The 26,432-nt window shown below is 41.2% G+C and overlaps 2 protein-coding genes across 8 annotated transcripts in view; both read right to left on the bottom strand.

The window, feature by feature from the left end:
- The window catches only part of sin3aa (SIN3 transcription regulator family member Aa), a 32,617-nt gene extending 15,516 nt beyond the window's left edge, over nucleotides 1–17,101 (bottom strand). For 3 of the 6 annotated variants that reach the window (XM_021564791.2, XM_021564815.2, XM_021564807.2), the window contains exons 1-2: nucleotides 2,487–2,723; nucleotides 536–749 (exon numbers count right to left, since the gene is read on the bottom strand). In XM_021564791.2, coding sequence (XP_021420466.2) covers nucleotides 536–718 — 183 coding nt within the window. In that variant the 5' untranslated portion in view covers nucleotides 719–749; nucleotides 2,487–2,723. Of the gene's footprint in view, nucleotides 1–535; nucleotides 750–2,486; nucleotides 2,724–17,030 lie in introns of those variants that run through there. The other 3 variants (XM_021564800.2, XM_021564822.2, XM_036950352.1) reach the window with 3 other exon arrangements.
- A 3,580-nt stretch (nucleotides 17,102–20,681) lies between these two features.
- The window catches only part of ptpn9a (protein tyrosine phosphatase non-receptor type 9a), a 44,147-nt gene continuing 38,396 nt past the window's right edge, over nucleotides 20,682–26,432 (bottom strand). For both annotated transcript variants that reach the window (XM_021564770.2, XM_021564780.2), the window contains exons 9-13: nucleotides 26,066–26,135; nucleotides 24,186–24,264; nucleotides 23,855–24,005; nucleotides 23,398–23,605; nucleotides 20,682–23,013 (exon numbers count right to left, since the gene is read on the bottom strand). In XM_021564770.2, coding sequence (XP_021420445.2) covers nucleotides 22,823–23,013; nucleotides 23,398–23,605; nucleotides 23,855–24,005; nucleotides 24,186–24,264; nucleotides 26,066–26,135 — 699 coding nt within the window. In that variant the 3' untranslated portion in view covers nucleotides 20,682–22,822. The remainder of the gene's footprint in view (nucleotides 23,014–23,397; nucleotides 23,606–23,854; nucleotides 24,006–24,185; nucleotides 24,265–26,065; nucleotides 26,136–26,432) is intronic.

Genomic DNA, 26,432 nt, shown 5'->3' with positions numbered 1-26,432 from the left:
CGGATTGACTGACCTTCATGTCTTCAAGTAATGATGAACTGTCATTTTTCTTTGCTTATTTGAGCTGTTCTTGCCATAATATGGAGAATGCCAAGAGTGTGCAGAACTGTCATCAAGGCAAAGGGTGGCTATTTTAAGAATCAAAAATATAAAATATTTTGATTTGTTTAACACTTTTTTGGTTATTAAATGATTCCATATGTGTGATTTCATAATTTGTAAGTCTTCAGTATTATTCTACAATGTAGAAAATAGTAATAAATAAATAAAAAACCTTGAATGAATAGGTGTTCTAAAACTTTTGATCAGTAGTGCACATGCATATATGGCATTTATTTTTGGGGGAGGAAATTACTGATTGTTTGGTTGTTTTATGAATGCAGTTCTGGAATTGATTGATCAATTGTTAAATCATTCCAAAGTGTACATAGCAACAGAATATCACAATTAGGGAAGTTACTGCTCATTTATGATTAAAAATTGCAGTTAAACCTATTAAACCGTAAAACTTGGTTGCGTGTGTAGCCCTGCGTACCTGGTAGCCCTGTGGGACAGAATACTGAATGTTGCCTGCGGTAGGCTGCATGCTATCGCCCACGGCCTCGTATGCGGCAGGCGCAGGGGCCAGGACACGGTGCTGGAAAGCCTCCGTGCTGCAGGTGAGGCGCCGCTGTTGGGACGCAAATACCGGTTCCTGTTCCTCCAAGCGCCGTTTCATTTTGAACTCATGCTCGAGGGGGCTGAAAGACCTGCGGACGAAACAACTTCAGCATGGCGTCTGGGTAGTCATGTATTTACCGGGCCGTTTTTTTGATCATACTCGCGCAAAAATTGTTGACCTTTTCACTTAAATGGAGACCAAGACAGCGTCAAGAATATATGTACTTTCAGGTAGGAAGGTATACATAAAAAATGTAAGCCTAAACTTCATACACAAACAGGATTGATTTATTTCAAACATCCATGCTGGGAAGAAAGTATGTGTGTGTCATTTGAATCTGAAGCTAAACATGGAAATACGAGTGGCACGTGTTGCAATACTATGTAGACTGAAAACAACCAAGCAGCCAAGGCATGCTGCAGAACTACGAGTTGCTAATCGAAGCGGCGCGACAGTACTGGGGTGTATTCAAAACATTACGCCGATTTACTTTGCAGAACAGAAACCGTTTATTCCTAACGGAAAATGTTTTGCAATAAAAACCAGAGTTTCTACTGGACAAATTCAGGAAGGTTCGTCCCCATTTCGTTTGCTTCTTATACGGTTTCCGTTCGAAGAGGTAAATGAATACACCCATGATTGAATGTGACTGGCTTGCTACATTCCATTCATGATCTAGCTACCGTGGTAGTGATTTATTTCCTGCATTTTCGTATGATGACAAAACAGTCAATATGAGATTTCTACTTAGTGTAACGAAAGGTTCCAATAAATAAGTATTTTGATGTAATAAAATATCTAGCTAGCAGCTGGTTAACATTTCGGACAGGCTCCTTCCTGTAAGTTACACAATGCTACATTTATGCTTAGAAATGGCAAGCTTGCTAGCAAAAGTTGAGTTAACGTTAGCTATATTGAATTAATGTCAATACATCTGTGGCTAGCCTACACACGTGGTAGGTGCCACCTACCTAGACAACCTCGGCTGGCCGAGTCGCTAACTAGCCAACATGTCGTTAACTTCGCGTCTTCAATCAGGTAGGTAACTAACTGCCAACACACTAACGTCACAAACTACTTAGTTGACCACTTATGCTGTGTATCTTGATCGTAGCCACATGACTAGCTTGCAAACAAACCACCAGCGTTTCCCAAATAAAGGCATTGTGAGTTAATAAGTATAAAGGAGAACGGCTCATGTGCAAGTGTATTGGCCACAATAATAGCTTCGGCCTTATTTTCAAGTTGAAAGTAATGGCCAGTCCCCTCTACCCTCCCCCTCCGCTTTGCGGCCTGTCACCATTTCAGAACACCGACAGCGAGTAGCCGAGTTACAAGACGAAGCGATCCAGTGCCCGCCTTTGGATAACGACTCAAGTATTGAGTGCTTTAGAGAAAACATACTAACGTCAACTAGTTAGTTTTCAAATGCCATAGATAAGACCACCACAACAAAAGATGACATTAACGGTGCCTTTTAAAAATTCGCAAACTACCAATTTGTGTCCATTGCAAAGGTATGTAGGTGTGTTGGCTAGCTAAGCTGTCTTGTTAGCATACAACATAAACAACACATTGAGAATCGATTCGAGTGGAGCACGGCAGACCATCTACAATAAGTTCGCGTTGCAAAATATTCACATGCTAGCCAATTTACCACCCCTTTTCCTCAAATCTGTGCTAAAGAGTACTTCAGCAGTGACTGAAAGTACCGTTCCACACGCCAGTTTCCCTTTAGTGCTAGCTATATCAAAGTTGCTATCGGGAAATGGCTAATTCAAACGAAACAATGATTGTTCTTTCAATTCTTGACAAATGAACTCACCCCCTGCCCTGGTAACACAGACTTGAACAGGCACGTTAAAGTTGCAGTCAATTCGTGGGTATAAACTTAAACCTTTGAAAGCCGAAAAGACTAACAGGAGCATGCATATACTTTTGTAAATAAAATAATTTAAAACAGCTATAAGTATTTGAACAATCACCGCAATAGGAAAATTATCCTCGAGAGAAAACAACCTCCGCTCGGTTCTTAAACAAGAGGCGTGGCCACGATTGTGTTTTTCTCTTTCCCACCCACTGAACAATGTTATTGGTCGGGACTCGAAAGAAGCGGCAAAGTGGGATGGTATTGTAGTTATTATTGGCAGTTTGAGAAGTCCCTCAAATATTAACTGGAAAGGGGCTGTACTTTCACCCGCAACCCTCGCGTACACAACATTCGAAAATTAGACTGAACAAAATGCTCGCAAATGTTTGTAAACAAAGCCGTTCTGGTAGTTCCGGGTTGCGAGCGTCGGAAAGCTGCATTCGAGAATGCAAATAAAACCGCATGCAGATCACCGCCGTAATAACTAGACTAATTAATAATGTATATACTCAGTTTAACATTTCTATAAAATCCTCAACACTATTCTTGTTATCAAGACTCCATTTTTCTAGGTTGTTAGATAGCTAGCTTGCTTCGTTAATGGAGGAAATGCCAACTACAAAAATTGCCTTGGTTGCAGCTGACCTTGCTGTATGCTAGCCAGAGCCATGTATTTGTATGTCATTTTTTGGGGGAAATGTATTACCAGCTAACTCCAATTGTAATGCTGGATAGGTCGCTAATCTGTTCCATTTATGAATACCGTCTTAATTGACTTTAATCTTCACCCACTAGCATTGTGCAGAATGAATGTATACAAAGGCAGTAACTACCCAACGTTAGCTAGCCCCAACTACCCAGTTAGCGGAGTTCAATTTCTCCTTTTTCAGCTATCTTGTTTGAACACCAAATGACCGACCACAAGCTGCCTGCCAGTGGGTGCGCTAGCTGGTTAGCTAAATATTCCTGCCTCAGGCATTGCATTGGCTATCTTGTCAGCACGCATGGATGAATGCAGATGTCCGTCATGTCACGTTAACAAAGAAAACCCTTGTTTTCAATTAATAAGCTGGTTTGGTATCTACAACAATACACACATTTCCTTACCCAATGCCGATGGTTCCATAGCCTGCCATACGTGAGTTGCTTAGCTGGGTTGCTTATGAGAAAGTTATTTGTCGATGTAACGTTAATCATTGCAATTTGAGTTAATGTTATACACAAATAACTGTTTAAAATACCTGATTGTTTGACTGATATCCTTCATCTGATGAGTGCAGGGCCATAACCAGGGTTGGAGTTTTAGTGAAGTTGAAGGATATCTCAAAGTTGAAGCTCATTTACTGCATTTCTAAACAATTAAAAAACAATACTATTTGGAGAACAGCAAAAATGACCCCAGCCATGATTATCCTTGGCTGCTGTAGGTTCATTCACCTGTTGATCTACAAACACTGCATATTAGCTATACAACTAATGTAATACCCCTGAAATATCCAAAATTATTCACATTGATTTCTACATTGGCCACTTGACCCTATTTTCACTAGATAAACACAGCCACAAAGTCGTCTTCTCTGGTATTATGGCAGCCTGCAAACAAAGGTTAAAGGTGTATGCTGCCACACTATACGGGTAATGAACAAGGGGGAAAAAAATAAACTACGAGAAAGTGGAAAAAAATACAATACAAAATTAAATCCTAAAACCAATCCCACTCCTTTAATCATAGTCCAAATCACATCCCTACAGGATGGAACATTCAGCAACAGGATTCCTTGTAATGCCAAAAAACATTAAGCCACACTCACAACACTGCCTATTTTCTTAGATTTCCAATACGTTTGCACCTTTTTAACATGCAACATGTCAGGCTCCTGTTGGCGAGTAACATTTACTAATTTCTCTAATCCAAATACCATGGTTTCTTAAACTTTACTGCCGCCTTCCACTCTTCTCGCCACCTCTGTCTCCTTCACCCTAACAGGGCACTTCCTGCATTCGGGCGCATGCTCGCCACCACAATTGCAGCATTTCGCCTCAAATGGCATATAATACTCCTCCCGTCAACATACACTTCACATATTTACATTCATCACACTGCATGGGTTTGAGCACAAAGCCCCTTACAGGTTAGCTCGCATAGCCTAAATATAAAGAACCAGTCAAAAGTTTACACCTACTCATTCAAGGGTTTTTCTTAATATTTTTTTTTCTATTTCCTATATTGTAGAATAATAGTGAAGACATCAAAACTATGAAATAACACATATGGAATCACTTACTTTTTTTTTTTTTTTTTTAAACAAATCAAAATATATTTAACATTTGAGGTTCTTCAAAGTAGCCACCCTTTACCTTGATGACAGCTTTGCACACTTGGCATTCTCCCAACCAGCTTCATCTGGAATGCTTTTCCAACCATGTTGAACTAGTTCCTACATATGCTGAGCACTTGTTGGCTGCTTTTCCTTCACTCTGTGGTCCAACTCATCCCAAACCATCTCAATTGGGTTAAGGTCGGGGGATTGTGGAGGCCAGGTCATCTGATGCAGCACTCCATCGCTCTACTTCTTGGTTAAATAGCCCTTACACAGCCTGGAGGTGTGTTGGGTCATCGTCCTGTTGAAAAACATAATAGTGGGACTAAGCTCAAACCAGATGGGATGGCGTGTTGCTGCAGAATGCTGTGGTAGCCATGCTGGTTAAGTGTGTCTGGAATTCTAAATAAATCACTAGACCAGCAAAGCACCATCACACCTCCTCTTCCATGCTTCACGGTGGGAACCACAACTGCAGAGATCATCCGTTCACCTACTCTGCGTCTCACAAAGAGACAGCGGATGGAACCAAAAATCTCAAATTTGGACTCATCAGACTAAAGGACAGATTTCGACTGGTCTAATGTCCATTGCTCGTGTTTCTTGGCACAAGCAAGCCTTCTTATTGGTGTCCTTCAGTAGTGGTTTCTTTGCAGAAATTCGATCGTGAAGGCCTGATTCACGCAGCTTCCTCTGAACAGTTGATGTTGAGATGCGTGTTACTTGAACTCTGAAGCATTTATTAGATCTGCAATTTTTGAGGCTGGTAACTCAAACCTATCCTCTGCAGCAGAGGTAACTCTGGGTCTTCCTTTCCTGTGGCGGTCCTCATGAGAGCCAGTTTCATCATAGCGGTTGATGGTTTTTGCGACTGCACTTGTAGAAACTTTCAGTTCTTGACATTTTCCGGAATTACTGACCTTCATGTCTTAAAGTAATGGTGGACTGTCATTTCTCTTTGCTTATTTGAGCTGTTCTTGCCATAATATGGACTTGGTATTTTACCAAACCATGTCACAACACAACTGATTGGCTCAAACTCATTAAGGAGGAAAGAAATTCCACAAATTAACTTCAGGCACACCTGTTAATTGAAATGTATTTCAGGTGACTACCTCATGAAGCTGGCTGAGAGAATGCCAAGAGTGTGCAAAGTTGTCATCAAGGCAAAGGGTGGCTATTTAAAGAATCTCAAATATAAAATATATTTTGATTTGTTTAACACGTTTTTGGTTACAACATGATTCCATGTGTGTTATTTCATAGTTTTGATGTCGTCACGATTATCCTACAATGTAGAATTAATACAAATAAAGAAAAACCCTTGAATTAGTAGCTGTGTCCAAACTTTTGACTGGTACTGTACATACAAAGGAAGAGACTCTTCTTCAAAGTACAAAATAATGGATGGAGTGGTCTTCCTTACTCCATCCACCATACAGGACAGTCGGTGTGCATCAACTACTGCATCTACTTTTTCAGTTACATCCCTTGCACACACTTCTAGCGCCACTCCAGAGATAACCCCCTTGATAGGTGCCCTGCTACACAGATCCACACACGCAACACATTCCAATTCAATATATTTTTCAGTTGCAAAGCACGCTCCCTTCTGTTCTTCGGACACACAAAAAAATCAAGATAAGCCCACTTCTTGTTATCAACCTTATCCAACGCATCTATGATATTCGAGATGTCAAACGGATCTCCCAGATCATGCCCTCGGTCCAAAAGTAAGAGCAAGGCTTTACTAGATTCCATGACAATACTTTTCTTATTTCCCTTCTTGTTCTCCACTGAAATGCATTTCTTCTCACTCCTCTCCACTCAACGCTCCATCAGTTTCAAAAGAAACATCCGCCTCCCATCTTCTCCTTCTACCTGATGTGCTTTCTGGTGTGCGTTTCCAGCCCAGACACAAAATCAAAACAGCTTTTCCATTTTGACAATCGATGCCACCATGCTGGCAGAAATCAATAGACGAATATCTCAGCGAATCACAGTAATACTGTGAAACAGTCATTCCACATTCCACTTACTGCATATATGTACATTTTCTGTAATTACACAATGCAAAAATAAATAAATACTATGTGTAGTGCCACTATTCAACAAGATACCAGCTTTCGCATTCTGAACGACTGGGAGTGAATGGTAGCAGCAAGAAGTTCGCCATCAAAGTGAATAATAAACTTAATTGTAGTAAATTTCAGTTAACTACTTAGCAGTCACACATACCATAACTGCTTTACTGTCAATCTATTCATTTAGTCGTTTTTTTTATTTAATTTTTTTAATAGCATTGTCTTTCTTACCATCTTCAACCTAGACTTCAGGCTATTCGGTGTGGAAGAATGGGAAATTGTGGGGACCAGGTGTCCAAGGGTGTGTTCGTAAAATTCACTGGCTATCTACTCCGATTTCAGAGCACTCTCGTCTAAGTGTGACAGAGGACAGAATAACTGATGAATTTATGAACACGTAACACCCGTAGAATATGACCGGTGTCAGTAAACATCTGCATATTTTTTTAATTAAATTATTGCTAGCAGCACAGTCAGTCACCAACACTCTAAATAACATGTAAAACAGCCTAACTAGCTCTGCTAGGGAAAGTAAAATGATCAGATTGAGGGGATTGCTCATTTGTGTCTGGAAGTAGCTAGCAAGCTAGCCAACTTAAGTCAGTTAACTTGGGTGCTTGACTGCAGAAGTTAGAGTTGAGGTCAGAATGTCAGAATGCTCGGATCAACCCTACTCCTTGGCCAGTGTCCAGTGTGCGCTCTGAACACACAGAGCGAAACACTCAAACGCTCTGTATTTACTACTTGTACAGTTGAAGTCGGAAGTTTACATACACTTAGGTTGGTGTCATTAAAACTTGTTTTTCAACCGCTCCACAAATTTCTTGTTAACAAACTATAGTTTTGGCAAGTCTGTTAGGACATCTACAGTAATTTTTCCAACAATTGTTTACAGACAGATTATGCAGAAGTTCACATACACTAAATTGACTGTGCCTTTAAACAGCTTGGAAAATTCCAGAAAATGATGTCATGGCTTTAGAAGCTTCTGATAGGCTAATTGACATCATTTGAGTCAAATGGAGGTGTACCTGTGAATGTATTTCAAGGCTTACCTTCAAACTCAGTGCCTCTTTGCTTGACATCATGGGAAAATCAAAATAAATCAGCCAAGACCTCAGAAAATAAATTGTAGACCTCCACAAGTCTGGTTCATCCTTGGCAGCAATTTCCAAATGCCTGAAGGTACCACTTTCATCTGTACAAACTTTAGAACGCAAGTATAAACACCATGGGACCACTCAGCCGTCATACGGCTCAGGAAGGAGACGCACGTACTTTGGTGCGAAAAGTGCAAATCAATCCCAGAACAACAGCACAGGACCTTGTGAAGATGCTGGAGGAAACAGATACAAAAGTATCTGCGCTGTTTATGACTTCAAGCCTATCAACTCCCGAGATTAGGCTGGCAATACTAAAGTACCTATTAGAACATCCAATAGTCAAAGGTATATGACCATACTAGAGGTCGACCGATTATGATTTTTCAACGCCGATAACGATTAATGGAGGACCAAAAAAAGCTGATACCAATTAATCGGCCAATTAAAAAAATATATAAATATATACAATTTTGAAATAATGACAATTACAACAACTGAATGGACACTTATTTTATCTTAATACACTGCTCAAAAAAATAAAGAGAACACTTAAACAACACACTAACTCCAAGTCAATCACACTTCTGTGAAATCAAACTGTCCACTTAGGAAGCAACACTGATTGACAATAAATTTCACATGCTGTTGTGCAAATGGAATAGACAACAGGTGGAAATTATAGGCAATTAGCAAGACACCCCCAATAAAGGAGTGGTTCTACAGGTGGTGACCACAGACCACTTCTCAGTTCCTATGCTTCCTGGCTGATGTTTTGGTCACTTTTGAATGCTGGCGGTGCTTTCACTCTAGTGGTAGCATGAGGCGGAGTCTACAACCCACACAAGTGGCTCAGGTAGTTCAGCTCATCCAGGATGGCACATCAATGCGAGCTGTGGCAAGAAGGTTTGCTGTGTCTGTCAGCGTAGTGTCCAGAGCATGGAGGCGCTACCAGGAGACAGGCCAGTACATCAGGAGACGGGGAGGAGGCCGTAGGAGGGCAACAACCCAGCAGCAGGACCGCTACCTCCGCCTTTGTGCAAGGAGGAGCAGGAGGAGCACTGCCAGAGCCCTGCAAAATGACCTCCAGCAGGCCACAAATGTGTCTGTTCAAACGGTCAGAAACAGACTCCATGAGGGTGGTATGAGGGCCCGATGTCCACAGGTGGGGGTTGTGCTTACAGCCCAACACCGTGCAGGACGTTTGGCATTTGCCAGGGAACACCAAGATTGGCAAATTCGCCACTGGCGCCCTGTGCTCTTCACAGATGAAAGAAGGTTCACACTGAGCACATGTGACAGACGTGACAGAGTCTGGAGACGCCGTGGAGAACGTTCTGCTGCTTGCAACATCCTCCAGCATGACAGGTTTGGCGGTGAGTCAGTCATGGTGTGGCATTTATTTGGGGGCCCGCACAGCCCTCCATGTGCTCGCCAGAGGTAGCCTGACTGCCATTAGGTACCGAGATGAGATCCTCAGACCCCTTGTGAGATCATATACTGGTGCGGTTGGCCCTGGGTTCCTCCTAATGCAAGACAATGCTAGACCTCATGTGGCTGGAGTGTGTCAGCAGTTCCTGCAAGAGGAAGGCATTGATGCTATGGACTGGCCCGCCCGTTCCCCAGACCTGAATCCAATTGAGCACATCTGGGACTTCATGTCTCGCTCCATCCACCACAGACTGTCCAGACTGTCCTCATCAGGAGCATGCCCAGGCATTTTAGGGAGGTCATACAGGCACGTGGAGGCCACACACACTACTGAGCCTCATTTTGACTTGTTTTAAGGACATGACATCAAAGTTGGATCAGCCTGTAGTGTGGTTTTCCACTTTCATTTTGAGTGTGACTCCAAATCCAGACCTCCATGGGTTGATAAATTTGATTTCCATTGATAATTTGTGTGATTTTGTTTTAACATGAGTCTTCAATATTCCCAGGTAAGAAGTTTTAGGTTGTAGTTATTATAGGACTATTTCTATCTACACCATTTGTATTTCATATACCTTTGACTATTGGATGTTCTAATAGGTACTTTATTATTGCCAGCCTAATCTCGGGAGTTGATAGGCTTGAAGTCATAAACAGTGCAATGCTTGAAGCACAGCGAAGAGCTGCTGGCAAATGCAGGAAAGTGCTGTTTAAATGAATGCTTACGAGCCTGCTGCTGCCTACCACCGCTCAGACTGCTCTATCAAATCATAGACCTAATTATAATATAATAACACCAAAATACGAGCCTTAGGTTATTAATATGGTCAAATCCGGAAACTATCAATTTGAAAACAAAACGTTTATTCTTTCAGTGAAATACAGAACTGTTCCATATTATATCTAAAGGGTGGCATCCCTAAGTCTAAATATTGCTGTTAACATTGATGGTTGTGCAATGTATGTCATAATTATGTAAAATTCTGGCAAATTAATTACGATTTTTGTTAGGAAGAAATAGTCTTCACACAGTTCGCAACGAGCCAGGCGGCCTAAACGGCTGCATATACCCTGACTCTGCTTGCACAGAACGCAAGAGAAGTGACACAATTTCCCTAGTTAAAAGAAATTGATGTTAGCAGGCAATATTAACTAAATATGCAGGTTTAAAAATATATACTTGTGTATTGATTTTAAGAAAGGCATTGATGTTTATAGTTAAGTACACATTGGTGAAACGACAGTGCTTTTTTTCTTGAATGCGCTTGTTAAATCACCCGTTTGGCGAAGTAGGCTGTGATTCAATGATAAATTAACAGGCAGCGCATCAATTATATGCAACACAGGACAAGCTAGATAAACTAGTAATATCAACCATGTGTAGTTAACGAGTGATTATGTTAAGATTTATTGTTTTTTTATAAGGTAAGTTTAATGCTAGCTAGCACCTTACCGTGGCTCCTTGCTGCACTCGCATAACAGGTAGTCAGCCTTCCACGCAGTCTCCTCGTGGAGTGCAATGTAATCGGCCATAATCGGTGTCCAAAAATGTCAATTACCGATTGTTATGAAAACTTGAAATCGGCCAGTCCGATTAAATCGGTCGACCTCTAATATCCACAGTAAAATGAGTCCTATATCAACATAACCTGAATGGCCGCTCAGCAAGGAAGTAGCCACTGCTCTAAAACCGCCATAAAAAAGCCAAACTATGGTTTGCAATTGCACATGGGGACAAAGATCGTACTTTTTGGAGAAATGTCCTCTGGTCTGATGAAACATAAATAGAACTGTTTGGGCATAATGACCATCGTTATGTTTGGAGGAAAAAGGGGGAGGCTCGCAAGCCGAAACACAGTATCCCAACCGTGAAGCACGGGGGTGGCAGCATCATGTTGTGGGGGTGCTTTGCTGCAGGAGGGACAAGTGCACTTCACAAAATAGATGGCATCAGGAGGCAGGAAACTTATGTGGATATACTGAAGCAACATCTCAAGACATCAGTCAGGAAGTTAAAGCTTGGTCGCAAATGGGTCTTCCAAATGGACAATGACCCCAAGCATACTTCCAAAGTTGTGGCAAAATGGCTTAAGGACAACAAAGTCAAGGTATTGGAGTGGCCATCACAAAGCCCTGACCTCAATCCCATACAATATTTGTGGGCAGAACTGAAAAAAGCATTTGCGAGCATGGATCCCTACAAACCTGACTCAGTTACACTAGCTCTGTCAGGAGGAATGGGCCAAAATTCACCCAACTTATTGTGGGAAGCTTGTGGAAGGCTACCTAAAACGTTTGACCCAAGTTAAACAATTTAAAGGCAATGCTTCCAAATACTAATTGAGTGTAAGTAAACTTCTGACACACTGGGAATGTGATTAAAGAAATAAAAGCTTAAATAAATCACTACTATTATTCTGACACATTCTTAAAATAACGTGTTGATCCTAATTGACCTAAAACAGGGAATTTTTGCTTGGATTAAAATGTCAGGAATTGTGAAAAACTTAGTTTAAATGTATTTGGCTTAGGTGTATGTAAACTTCCGACTCCAACTGTACTTTATAGTGTTATTGGCTATTCTATGTTCTGGTTGGTAGCTAACGTTACCACTCCAGTGGCTAACGTTAGCACCGTCATGAAAATGGGCATCTGGGAAGCCCTACAATATTACATTTTTCTAAGTAGTGCCAACACTTGGGAGCAGGCAATGTTGAAAAGTAATCTTTACATGTTGTACTTTTCTTAAATGTAGGTAATTTGTAAATTACAAACTAGCTGACAAGAAAATTGCATTTCAAGAAGGTGCAGTTTTTGCTGGGGAGAGGCTTTACGTTCCCGCAGGATGCCCAAATGGGTCACTTATGTCACGTAGCTGAGAGTAGAATGTATTCGGTTCAGTCAGTTGTTCCAATAAACCCTTCCCAGCTAACGTAGATTATGCTGGCTAGCTGGCAACTGCATGGCGCTAGTTAAAACTTGTAAAAGTCAGTGATGTTATGTAGATGAACAAGGGATAAATAATTTGCAGTATTGATCACCAATGTTCCCTTAACTGCGCACCACCACCGGGACTGCCACGAAGAAGAAATGCTGAGCAGAGACAAGAGATTAAACTTCACTGAGTTCTACCCCATTAGTTTTCACTATATAGATCAACGTTTTTTCTGTGATCAAATCAACATTATATCATCCCCTTTTCAATTAAAGAAAACAAATCTAACTTTGCAAGATTGAGTCTGATTTTGTTGTAGCAGAGCCAATACAATGTTATTAGCAGGGTTATCCCTTGAGCGGTCTTTCAATCACCCGCGAGTGAATGCACTTTTTTAGAACAGTTCAGAGCCGCGAGTGTGCACGCATTTGTTCATATTCTTTGCTAGTTAGCGGGTTATTTGCCCAGTTATAGACAAGTATAGGTCAGCAATGGGAAGTTATTGCTTCCTACAAGAGCACAAAACGTGTAGGCTACACTTCAAGTTGTCTTTGAAAAGCCAGTCAGGTAAAAAGCTTGTCTTAATTAAAAGGGGCAGCAGGTAGATCGAATCCCGGAGCTGACAAGGTAGAAATGTTCGTTCTGCCCCTGAACAGTTAAACCCACTGTTCCTAGGCCGTCATTGTAAATAAGAATTTGTTCTTAACTGACTAGCCTAGTTAAATAAAGGTTCAATAAAAAAAGGGTGAGTCTTGCATTTGGAGACAGGCTTGACTATGCAAATAAGCCAATAAACAGAGGGGTACCCTACATTGTCTGTATGGTAATAATAATAATACATTGTATATTGTTAGTGGTTTCTTGCATCACACAACAATACAATTTACAGTTACCTATTTGGCCCATGGCATTACAGACCAAGTCAAAATGCATGAATTCATGGCAAGCCCTTCATATAATATAAAAACATTTTTAAAAAGTCTCATGTAATGTAGGCCTGCATTGAACACCACATAGGCTATTTCATAGAAATCAAAAGTTATTTCCATGTAAAAATGTTTTGTTGGTAGGCCTACATTATGCTCAAATAGCCACAATAGCCTATTGGCTACAGTCTAAAATTGTAAAGGTACAACCTCAGTGTTCACTATAAACGCACACCGGAAGTTGCACAAAATTCTCACAATGTTTAAGTTTCTGCTCACATTTGTTCCACCCCACTTGACTTTATGTTGTATTAGGATAGCAGCCCACATGAGAAATAACTTTAATATTGATACCATCTGGATCACGTGCTAGTCTTCACTGCTCAATGGGGATGTACAATATTACATTTCAAATTCTCGCTGAAGTTTCTAGCCAAATTGGATATTGTGGCTAGAAACTTCAGTGAGAATTTAAAACTTAATATTGTACATCCCCATTGAGCAGTACAGACTATCACGTTATCCAGATGGTATCAATATCACAAGTTATTCCTCATCAGGATGACTGACTGAACCGAATCCGTTAGTCTCCACTCAACTCTCGCTGCACGGAAAACATCATCAATTTGGTCACCGGGCATGTCTGTATAGCCTCTTTCAGAGGTGTGAGGAGGATCTCCGCGGACCCTTCATGTCGGGGGAATTAATTTGGCCATTGGCGATCTGTGGAGTTCTGTCAATTAACTTAATTCTAGCATTACACATTATACTAATTATGTCCGATTTAATCAACAAATATGATAGTCAGTTTAAATAAGGTTAAGGGTACAAGACTGTGTACATATCTGGCTGTGTTGGCAGAAATCACTACATATCCCATAGAGCCAAGCGGGGAGAGAGTGCCCATTGTTACTGTTCCAAGACCAGTCAGAGGCAGTGCTTGACGGGCAGGAGCTCACCAGAGCGGAGTACCGGTTGTGCCGAAAAGCTCCCCCTGCCAGAATTCTCCATCCCCTTCGCATGAACGCGCACACACAAATATTAATTGCTGCGACTTGCTTGCTAGTTAACATTTCTGATCACGTTAGGCAGCATTTCAATTTTTTTTATGTCGGTTTGATCGCGGGGGAGGCACTAGTAATGTCTGTAGTTTTCAGGTTTGGTTATTTGTTTCAAATGTATTCTATAAATAAATCTATTTGCTAAAATTCATCATCTCTCCCATGTCTTATTTGACTAGTTGTTCTGTAATGTTTATTGCTTGCCTACATTTGACTCCCTCCTATGTTTAATATAACACACATACATTAATAATTAATTTCGGTTGCCTATCCCGAAGTGAAGTTTGTGCTATACAAAGTATTTGACTAGCCACAAAATTTTAAAAAATTAGGTGGAAGGGATTTCGGCAAGGCCATTTTCTTGCCTGACGAAATTCTTACCCCTTTCTATCTTGGGACTGCAAGGCCATGGCACACTTCAGAATAATTTTGGTAGCTCATGTTGACCAGTAGTGTGTGCCACGGGAAGTATTTGACTCCAGCCACAAAATTAAGGAAATTAGAAGGGGGGAACGACAACGATTTCAGCAGGCAAGAAAATGAACTTGCCAAAATCACCCCCCACCCTCAATTTACTTAATTTTCTGTCAGGGGGGAGCTTTTCGGCCCCAGACCGGCCACTAAAATGTTCTCCTGCTTAAACTCCAGTTCCTCTTTTAGAATATTAGCTCAAAAGTACTGTGGCGATCCCGCACCTAAATATCAACCGTCCTGGCACTCAACATGAGTACCGGCCCCTATTTCAGTCCAAGTCAGAAGCATCCAGCAAACCCTATGCCAATAGGGTTGAACTGAATTTGGAAGCGCGTTAAGTAGTGCAATGGTATCCTTCGCCACCTCATTTTATGAATATGCATAGTCATCTCGAGACAACTACTATAACGTGATTTTTCTCTAAATTGCCGGCATGTCATTTATACTACTTATCAGTACACTCGTAACAACTGAAGCATTACAAAACGTATATTCGATCAAATAAACCTCACGTAGGAAAAAAAAAATGTGTTGACCAAACGTAACACTTATTGACCGCCATACAAAAACTCATTGATTTGTGGGCGAAACAACGTCACCTGCAGGAGGGAAACAGATTATCCACCGAGTTGTCTCGCGCATTACTGCGCATATTCAGGCTGTCAAAGGCACTCCGACAAAAGTTGTTTTTGACAAATGAAAACGTGTCAGTTCGGCACTTCTACGAGGTCGGAGTAATAACATATTCAGCAAGACATTGGCCTGACATTCATTAATATTGGCTCAAATCTAGGTAGTGCCTTTAGATTTCGATCAAATTAACTTTGGAATAACATTTCACTCCTCAAACCCTGGTCTGTTTCGCAAGCGTTCCCAGAAGTCTCGCGATATTGCGCCTCTGGGTTTAGAAACTGTGGTGGAACTTCCAAAATAAACCATTGCCCACGGGAGGCGGAGCTGAAACACAGCCAGGGATTTCTCCCTCCTCCACCCGAGGAGTTACAGCAGCGATTGTATGACAACCGTGCCAGTGTACAGATTACGAGACATTGACGAGTACGCACATTTTAATTCGTTCTGAATCGGGTTTTGGCATGCTTCTGCTGAATACAGCCAAACAGGCGCCTCAACTGGATTCGCCTATGTGACTTATTCAGGCTCGGAAATAACACAGCTAACCATTTCGACCGACGTAGGCACCAGATCTAGAATGTTGTCAAACACAAAAAGCCATATGGTTATTGCTAGAGCGGAAACATTTTAAGCATGTAGCCAACATTAAAGCTAACCAGCTAGGACAGAGGAAGGACATTTCTTCAAGTTTTATAGGATTGATGGCAGACAAGTCTCGGTCTCCCTCGATATAGCTAGCAGATTGTCACATTAGCCCTGCAAAATCCCAAATGCTAGCTGGTTCGATATGCCCCTCTTACTTTTTCTACCGAAAATGAACAGGAACGATTGAAATGCTGCGTTCTAAAGCAATACGGGAAACATAGCAAATTATATTATTTCCTCGGCTGCAGCAGCTTTCTTGTGCGTAGATTTGGTACTCGCAACGAGGACAATGGTTGAAACCTGATATACAAGACAACAATTTAGATGATTTCGTTTTGAAACATGCAAGTCAGTTGCCCTCCACATTCAGTGCCAAAGTCAAATAGGAACTATGAAACATTTTGTAAGCGTCATTACAATTGACGTTATAGGCAATTCCGTGTCAAAAGCAGTTGTAAATGTCTTAGTTTGACCGTCTTGATTAAATTCTGTGTTTACTTTGATACTCGGAGTAAAATGTCCTATTCACCACAATAACTCCCTCCCCCTGCCGATCCATTTGCAAACTGTAGCCTATACACCGAGGTCTGCAAGATACTACATAGTATTTTTTTTACTTCTCTGGAAGTGTAAACAATTTATATATAACCCCATTTACAGTTAATTCGTGTTCTTTCAGCAACAGAAACGCATACTAGGGGGAAATTTGGCTTGCAACCATGTCCTTATTTTGGCCGTTCCTTTGACATTATCGCGTAAACACCAATACATTTGCAAGAATAAGATTTATAGCCTATATGCCCTTAACCTTCCCAATCTTTATGAACGTCATATGGTTCGAAATATGAAAGCAGAAACATTTATGTTTGCTTTACCAGCTGTTACATACCTAGGAAAAATGGTCTTCTCACTCCGGATTCGTGTTTGTAACAAAATAGTTGGAAACGCCCCCCCCTCCTCTTGCATTGGCGTACACTTCTCCTTACGTCATTTGAGTTTAAATATTACCCGCCAAACTGTTACCTATAGGCCTACTTTTTTATGCTGGTCTAGTCCAAGAAATGTAATAGTTTTAAACAAATAAGGATTTGGTATGAACTTTGATTCATATATATATTTTTAAATTGTATGTTCTTGTCAGTAGATTCTATCCAGATGTATAAGCTATGGCAGAAGACTGTCACCTGGTGACAACAAAGTAAACAGCAAAAGAGGAAGACCTTGATGGTTGAAATGTTACCAATCTTTATTAAATAGCCTTTGGGAGCAACTAATGTGAGCAGAATTTTTTTAAATGCATCTTATACCATAGAATTAAAAATGGTACATAATGTAATAATATCTATTCTCGATTAGGCTACCCTCCCTTCAATTTCAGTTGGATGCCACCAGGTTTCCTCCAAATTAAGAGCATCTTGATTCAAGCAAGCCTAAATTACAACTATGGAGTCAAGACATGAGGCATGACACTTAAAAAAGAAAAGCCTCTGCTACTTCTCTATGATATCTTAAATGCATGCAGACTGAGAAGTGACACTTGGCCATAGGCTACTGCTGTGTTGGAGCAAAAAACAAAACCTGTGAGTTGAGTCTGTGCAGTAAATGCAATTGTACTCACATTTGTCCAACAATACTAAGACAATTGAAGTAAGATGTAAGGATAGTATGAAGGCTCATTAGGGGCGACAACTTCCCTGTGGTGATAATATTAGGGCATCCTATCATTGATGTCCAAACCACTACTACTGGACACAAACTTTTAAAAAAGGTAAATAGCAGATAACGCAAAGTTTTAGCAAAGGCAAGTAACGATTATCACAGGGGAGATAGAATACTAAAGTTGGAGTTGAAAAGATCTTAGCTCCCCCTTCTGGAATTTATGGAGCTTTTGGCCACCTCAGAAAGCTGCAAAACAATTCTGGAGCCAAGACTAGCCTTTTATAGATGCTAAGAAATGTAATCAAGTCACAGAAAAATAATTACAGCCAAATTAATCATTTTCTTCAAACTTAGATTTTTTCAGAATTATGATTAGTCTAGACAAACCAGATTCAAATATGACAAAAGCACACAATCAATTGGGAATCACCATTTTTCATTTAATATGCTGAATACACTGTTTTGGTCTTCCTTTGAAAGGTTATTGGACATATCCCAATCTCCTTTGATTGGAAAACATAATACTTGGCAAAACAAAAATTGGGTAATGAGACAGAACCATTTCAAATGCACGTGTAGACAAAGGTTGGCTTTTCATACAGCATAGTTTGAGTCAGTTGTCCTCAATCATACTAATAACAAGTAATGTTACAACTGAGAATATAATTTAAAGTAGATACTTTTAAAGTCTGAATACTTGTAAGAAAAAGTTGAATACAATAGAAAAATAATATTGGTCACACTTTGTGTCCGTCATTGAAAGTAATCATTCTAAAATAAGAGTGCACGAAGATGGCGGACTTAAATGAGGCTCCACTTCAAGCAAATTCAATATGAATTCAGTTGCAAAGAACACATTATTTCATCCAACTATAAGCCATGTAATGATGCACAGGCACTGTACAGCAATGGGAACGGTAATATTCTAACATGTATGACAAGATGTCAGGTTCAGATAGATTATATTCGGAAACTATTCAGACCCCTTCACTTTTTCCACACTGTTACGTTACAGCCTTATTCTAAATTTGATTAAATCACCCCCCCCCCCAAATCTAAACACAATACACCAGTGACAAAGCAAAAACAGGTTTAGCCATTTTTGCAAATGTATAAAAAAGTGAAATAAATATCACATTTACTTAAGTATTCAGACCCTTTACTAAATATTTTGTTGAATCACCATTGACAGCGATTACAGCAGTCTTCTTGGGTATGACACGCCTGTATTTGGGGAGTTTCTCCCATTATTTTCTGCAGATCCTCTCAAGCTCTGTCAGGTTGGATGGGGAGTGTCGCTGCACAGCCATTTCCAGGTCTCTCCAGAGATGTTGGATCAGGTCAAGTCCAGTCTCTTGCTGGGCCACTCAAGGACATTCAGAGTGTCCAGAAGCCACTCCTTTATTGTCTTGGGGTCTTTGTCCTGTTGCAAGGTAAACCTTAACCTGCTCCAGAGCGTTTGGGACCTCAGACGGGGGCCCAAACGCTCTGGAGCAGGTTTTCATCAAGGATCTTGTGTACTTTGTTCCATTAATCTTTCCCTTGATCCTGACTAGTCTCCTTTTACTGAGGAGTGGCTTCCATCTGCCCACTACCATAAAGGCCTGCTTGGTAGAGTTCTGCAGAGATGGAAGGTTCTCCCATCTCCACAGAAGAACACTGGAGCTCTGTCAGAGTGACCATAAGGTTCTTGGTCACCTCCCTGACCAAGGCCCTTCTTCCTGGATTGCTCAGTTTGGCTAGGCGGCCAGCTCTCGGAAGAGTCTTTGTGGTTCCAAACTTCTTCAATTTAAGAATGATGAGGCCACTGTGTTCTTGGGGAACTTCAATGCTGCAGAAATGTTTTTGTACCCTTTCCCTAGATCTGTGCCTCGACACAATCCTGTCTCAGAGCTCTACGGACAATTCCTTTGACCTCATGGCTTGGTTTTTGCTCTGACATGCACTGTCAACTGTGAGACCTTACCAAATCATGTCCAACCCAGTTGTAGAAACATCAAGGATAATCAATGGAAATAGGATGCACCTGAGCTCATTTTCAAGACTCATAGCAAAGGGTCTGAATACTTATTTACATAAGGTATTTAAAAAAAACATTTGTAAAAATGGTCTAAAATCCTGTTTTTGCTTTGTCATAAATGGGGTATTGTGTGTAGATTGAGGATTTAATGTTGTTTTTATATATTTCAGAATAAAGCTAACAAAATGTGGGGAAAGTAAAGGGGTCTGAATACTTTGAAGGTCAAATGTCCAATCAACAGTAATCACGTTATATTGTACCTACAGTGCCTTCAGGAGAGTTCACACCCCTTTACTTTTTCCAGATTTTGTTGTTACAGCCTAAAAAAAAAAAAAATGGATTAAATTAAGATTTGTGTCACTGATCTACACCCAAATGTCAAAGTGGAATTTTGGTTGTGGAAACATTTAACGCTGAAATGTCAATAAGTATTTAACCCCTTTGTTGTGGCAAGCCTAAATAAGTTCAGGAGTAAAATGTGCTACAAATCACAAGTTGCATGGAATCATTCAGTGTTCAATAATAGTGGTTAACATTAGTTTTGAATGAGTACCCCATCTTTGTACCCCACACATACAGATAATACATTGTAAGGTCCTTCAATTGAGTAGTGAATTTCAAGCACAGATTCAACCAAAGACCAGGCAGGTTTTTCAATGCTTTGCAAAGGGCACTGATTGGTAGATGTGTAAAAATATAAAAAGCAGACACGGAATATCCTTCTGAGCATGGTGAAGTTATTAATTAGGCTTTGGACGGTGTATCAATACACCCAGTCATTACAAAGATAAAGGCGTCCTTCCTAATTCAATTGCTGGAGAGGAAGGAAAATGCTCAGGGATTTGACCATGAGGCCAAAGGTGGTTTTAAAACAGTTAGAATTTAATGGTTGTAATATGAGAATGGAACATTGTAGTTACTCCACAATGAAGACACATTTCAGTTGTACAACTGACTAGGTATCCCCCTTTCCCAATACTAACCTAATGACAGAGTGAATAGGAAGCCCGTACAGGATACGCAAATTCCAAAACATGTACATTGTTTGCAACAAGGCACTTAAAGTAATGTGGCAAAGAAATTCACTTTTTCCCTGAATACAAAACTTTGTGTTTGGGGAAAATCCAACATCAATGAGTACCACTTCATATTTTCTAGCATGGTGGTGGCTGCATCATGTTATGGGTATGCTTGTCATTGGCAAGGGAGTTTAAGCTAAAAAGAAACAGAATACAGCTATAAGCAAATAAAAAAATCCTAGAGAAAAACCTGGTTCACTCTGCTTTCCAAAGGACACTGGTAGACAAATTCACCTTTCAGCAAGACAATTACCTAAAACATAAGGCCAAATCTACACTGGAGTTGCTTACCAAGATTGTAAAATCCAGGTGTACAAAGCTCTTAAACTTACCCAAGAAAACATAAAGCTGTAATCACTGCCAAAGATGCTTCTACAAAGTATTGACTCAGGGGTGTGAATACTTATGTACATTCGATTTCTGTATTTAATTTTCAATAAAATGTAATAAAAAAAACAAAACATGGTTTTCACTTTGTCATTATGAGGTATTGTGTGTAGATGGGTGAGAAAAAAAAAATATTTAATTCAGGCTGTAACAAAATGTGGAATAAGTAAATAAGTGTGAATACTTTCTGAAGGCACCGTATATCACACGTATACAATCTCCTACAATTGTAATTTCACCTTAAATGCACTTTACCAACACAAGAACTGTAATCTCTAAAAGCACAAAGTGCTTCAACATGGCTGTGTATAAAAGTCTATTGCACTTTACTGAGGTGAGGTCTAGGACTGGTGTCTTAAAGCGGAAGCAGGGTTATGGCCTTCCTACACCAGGTCCATCGCAGCATAGGAGGCTCAATAGACGTACATGACACAACTGAAGCATACGGAACAACTACTGAGTGAAAGCAGCGGCGACCAAACATTTAATGTCACGATCACTACAAGATTTTCACAAGGAACGTTTGAACAGCCAATGTGAATGACTTACAATAACAGAGTGAAGGCAGATGGTTCATGTGTTGTCAGGAGGCCAGCTCTTAATTATTAGATCTGTAGGAAATGCATTGAGATACCAACTTTATCAGCTGCTCACAAAAACATTAATGTGTTTAGTATTACTTAAAGTTGAATTTAAGGTCATCTATGCATTTTAACTCTCAATGGTTGAGGCTTGGATTGGGGGTAGGGTAAGATGAGAAGTCCACATGCATCTCAGGGGCAACTTCTACATGTAGCCATTCGATTCAATGGCCCAGGGGAAGTTGGGGGGGGGGGGGGGGGGGGTCATCCCAGGAGGGGTTCAATGCTTGTATGCCAAGTATAGTTGTATCGCTAAGGTCACAACGACAATACCAAGAGGCAAAAGACCATTGAAAAAAAACTATTCTTACTTTCTTCTCCAATACCATTCTTCTCTGCTTTCACAGGTAGAGGATGGAGAGAGGGAGAGAGCAAGAGAAAAAGCCTTCTCAAAGACCACTGAACTGGTCACAGATGTGATAGGTTCTTAAAAAAGGAAGTTGAACGCAAAGTTCATGTCATCGGTTACTGCTAAGTATCTGGATCACACAAGACACCAAAGCGAATGATGTGCGTCACAACACTAACGACAGACTCGCATAGACACAGATAACGGTCACATAATGATTCAAAATCTTCCTCAGAAGACACAAAACTGACAACATTTGTTGCCAGGTTGCTGTGTCTTGTATGTTATTATGTCTTACTATCTAACATTTTTCATCACAACTGTGGCTCTGTCAGAAGTGGCAGAGTCAGAAGGAGGAATGAGTTGGTCTTAAAGGCCTCTTAAAAAGGGAAGAAGTGATGGCATTTGCTAGAAGTGGGCATGCTGATTGGCTACAAAGTGTCCCCTGGATTCACAGATTGGCTGCGAGAAGGGTCACTGATAGGCTACGACAACATCCAGGGCATCACAGATTGGCCGTGAGAACTATGAGGCGACCCCCAGGCATCACTGATTGGCTGAGAGCAGGCCCTGTCTCTGAGCGTGCTCCAGGATGGCGTTGTGGCAGAAGTAGTACTGGTCTGGGGTCTGGATGGTGAAGGCCCTCTGCGTTCTCATCCGCCGCACCGTCTGACACACGTTGAGCGTCCCCACATCCTGCAGCTGGGACAGACAGATGTCCAGGGCACAGAAGGTACCTGGGGAGAGGAGAGGGAAGGCGGGAGACATCATTATCAACAAATGTGTTGTGGGGAAAATACAGGAATAACATTAGTTCACTATGGCCCTCCATACATTATAGCCAAGGTGAACAGGTGCCGTAGAAATAGAATCCCTATTAGCGAAATTGAGGTGACACCTATGACTGTCCATAGAGATTCTATGTCATTCTGTGCTTTACACCGATCTTACCACAGGGCTTATTTTTGGCAGGAAAGAAGATAATTAAGTTCGATATAAGCCTGTATGAACCTTTATGATATCATGTTTTCTGTGTCTTTATTTGGGACTCAAGGACTAGAATGAGTCTGACACGCATAGACTAAAAGAGTGGTGGTCGTCAATGAGAATTAATAATTCACCTGTTCTGCCGATGCCAGCACTGCAGTGAACCACCATGGGGGGTCCCAAGGGGTGGCCCCTCCACTGGGGCCCCATGGTCTTCACTGACCGCCTCTGCTGCCTCTTGACAGCCCCCAGAAAGTCAATGAGTGTCACGGCCGAGGTGGGGACGCCGTAGTCGGGCCAGCTCAGGTACTGGAAGTGGGTCACCTGCCTCTGCTCACAATTCTGGAACACACACACGAGATGTAGCTTCAAAATGGGTGAACAACCACCAATGTTTTGCAATTGTTCAAACTCGATAGAAGTTTTGATATTAGCCAACAGTCTAAGAAGAGATGGTAGTGTGTGCTATAGCTAGATAATCTCAGATTTTTGTCCTTGGAAAAAAAATACAAATTCATCAATGGGAAGGCATGTGTTCTCCTTGGGTAAAGGGAGCAGAGGTCACCTGAGACCTGTAGCTTGCTACTGTACCTCCATGTTGTGCAGCTCCAGGGTGGTCTGGTTGTAGTGGGAGTGATTGTCCACCCTCTGGTTGACCACAGCCATGTGACCATACACCTCCTGGCCGCCTTCCTCTAGAGGCCAGTACTGACCACACTTCTTCCGACCTCCCTCGTCCGCTCTGCAATACACAGATCGATTATTGACGATCTTTCTAGAACCTCTAGGAAGTGCCCCATTGTAACCTACAGTATTTGGGTCTGGTTCACAACAGTCATTTCCAAATGTCAATGACTCATTTAAAAACAATTCTCTACATCATGCCCACTGGGTAAAACAAATATGCAAGAAGATGAACTACCTTGTTGTCATGACAATGACTAGCACGTTTTGCTCCCAGACCATCCTCCAGAAATCCCCATAGGTTTTCTCCAGTGGTCCTATGGACAGCAGAGGGTAGAATGAAGAGAATTAACTACTTTTAATAAAGACATCATAAAGCAGGGGTGTCAAGCATACGGCCTGTGTATGTTTGACACTGTGTCCAGTTTATTAGATACATCGATCTAGTACCAGGTTGGACCCCCTTTGCCTCCAGAACAGCCTAAATTCTTAGGGGGGGTAGAAACATTGCGCAATTGGCACGAAGGGACAAAATATGTGCCAGGACAACATTCCCCACATCATTGCAACACCAGCCTATACCGTGACACCGGGGCAGGATGGGGCTATGGACTCATGCTGCTTACGCCAATTCCTGAACTCAATATACTTTAAAAAGGACAAAAAACAAATGGAAACTGTGTAGAAGTGATAATGACATACATTTATACTGTTTCTTGACTGTGTCCCGCTCGCAAGTAATCACCAAAAAAAACAAGCTTATGGCATCGTTTGGAACTGCCGATCAAGAACGCAGAGTTCATCTCAGCCTATGCTGCCCTTCAGTCCCTTGACTTTTTCGCCCAGACTGAGACATGGAACACCGCTGCTCTCTTTTCAGCTGACTATGTTCTCTCTCATAGTCCGAGAGCATCTGGACATCGCGGTTATGAAACAGGGCTACTCCTCCCTCCCCGGCAACTTCAACTTTCCGACGTCTGCCTTCGATTACTTTCTTTCAAACTCACTCTTTCCCCTCCTTTTGACCTCACTCTTTCCCAGTCCCCTCCCACTCACAAGGCAAGCAATACGCTTGACTAGAGGCTGTTCACCTACTCATCTCAGTGCAACCCCCTTCCAGGTCTCTGATCAAACTACCTTGTTTCCTTTTCTGTCTCCCTCTCCTCCAAACCTAGCCACTCAACCCCTGCAGCTTATCCAGAACACTGCAGCCCGCCTGGTGTTTAACCTTCCCAAGTTCTCCCATGCCACCCGCTCTTCCGCACACACCACTGGCTTCCATTTGAAGCTTGCACCACAACAAAACCATGGTACTTGCCTATGGAGCTGCCCCTCCCTACCTTCAAGCTATGCTCAAACCCTACACCCCAACCCGAGCCCTCCCTTCTGCCACCTCTGGTCTCTTCCACACCTACTGGAGGGCAGCTTGTGCTCAGCCCAATCCAAGCTCTTCTCTGTCCTGGCATAATGGTGGCAACAGAATCCCTGCTCATCTTCCTAAAACCCTACCTCTTCTTAAATAATCCCACAGCACACCAACCCCCACCCCCCTTTGTAAACTAACGCTTGCCCCCCCCCCCCACTAGCTCAGACTTTGCTGATAGCTACTTTGAGGAAAATTTTACTTTGACTGATACGTGGTTGTCCCACCTAGCTAACTAAGTCGCTCTGGATAAGAGCGTCTGCTAAATTACAAAAATTTTAATGTAAAGCTAGGGAGTCTGAAAAGTAAAGAAACTAGGATAGAGGACTAGCTTTTGCAAATTTAGACAGTGAGGAAATAACTCATTTCAACATCCCTACCACATCCCCAACGAGAGAAGAAAAAAAAAAAAAAAAAAAAAAAAAAAAAACTGGACATTTAAAATGCGTCTATGTATCACATTTTCAACTGACTCAAAATTATTTTGTCAATCATCAGGGGGCTATAAATGCTTATGACAAGTTTTACAACGCATCCACCACATCAATGCATTTTACCTGCCAACTTTAGTGTTACCAAAATACCAATAGTTTGAGAACCTCTTACAAATTAATAAATATCCCATGAAAAAAGGAATTTGTGCAAAAGTATCTGATGATGAAACTAGCAGGCATCATAGACTGACGACTTTGTACCTTGAGTACCGATGTACGCATTCTTCTGTTTGTAGCCGTCCATGAAGCTGGCATTGATGTAATCTGATCTCTGTGGGAAAAAAACAGGACTTTGTCACAGCGAATGATAGAATAGGGGTCTTGTAACAGAGCTGTACAGTAGCAATTCAGATACCATTATACAAACATATGAAAATATAGCTCAGTTATTTGTGTGTCTTAATAACATATTCAAGATTAATCAATCATTTAAATAAATATTTTTCAAGTTCTGGGAACCACATGTAAACAGTAGGCATAGGTGCGTTTACAAAGACAGGCATACAGCAAGTCTTCTAATGCACTTTGTGCTTGATGAAAGGCAATGCCTTCAGAAAGTATTCCTAGC

This window comes from Oncorhynchus mykiss, chromosome 2 (assembly GCF_013265735.2).
Source record: "Oncorhynchus mykiss isolate Arlee chromosome 2, USDA_OmykA_1.1, whole genome shotgun sequence".
NCBI lineage: Eukaryota > Metazoa > Chordata > Actinopteri > Salmoniformes > Salmonidae > Oncorhynchus > Oncorhynchus mykiss.
This window is presented reverse-complemented; position numbering and strand designations above follow the sequence as displayed.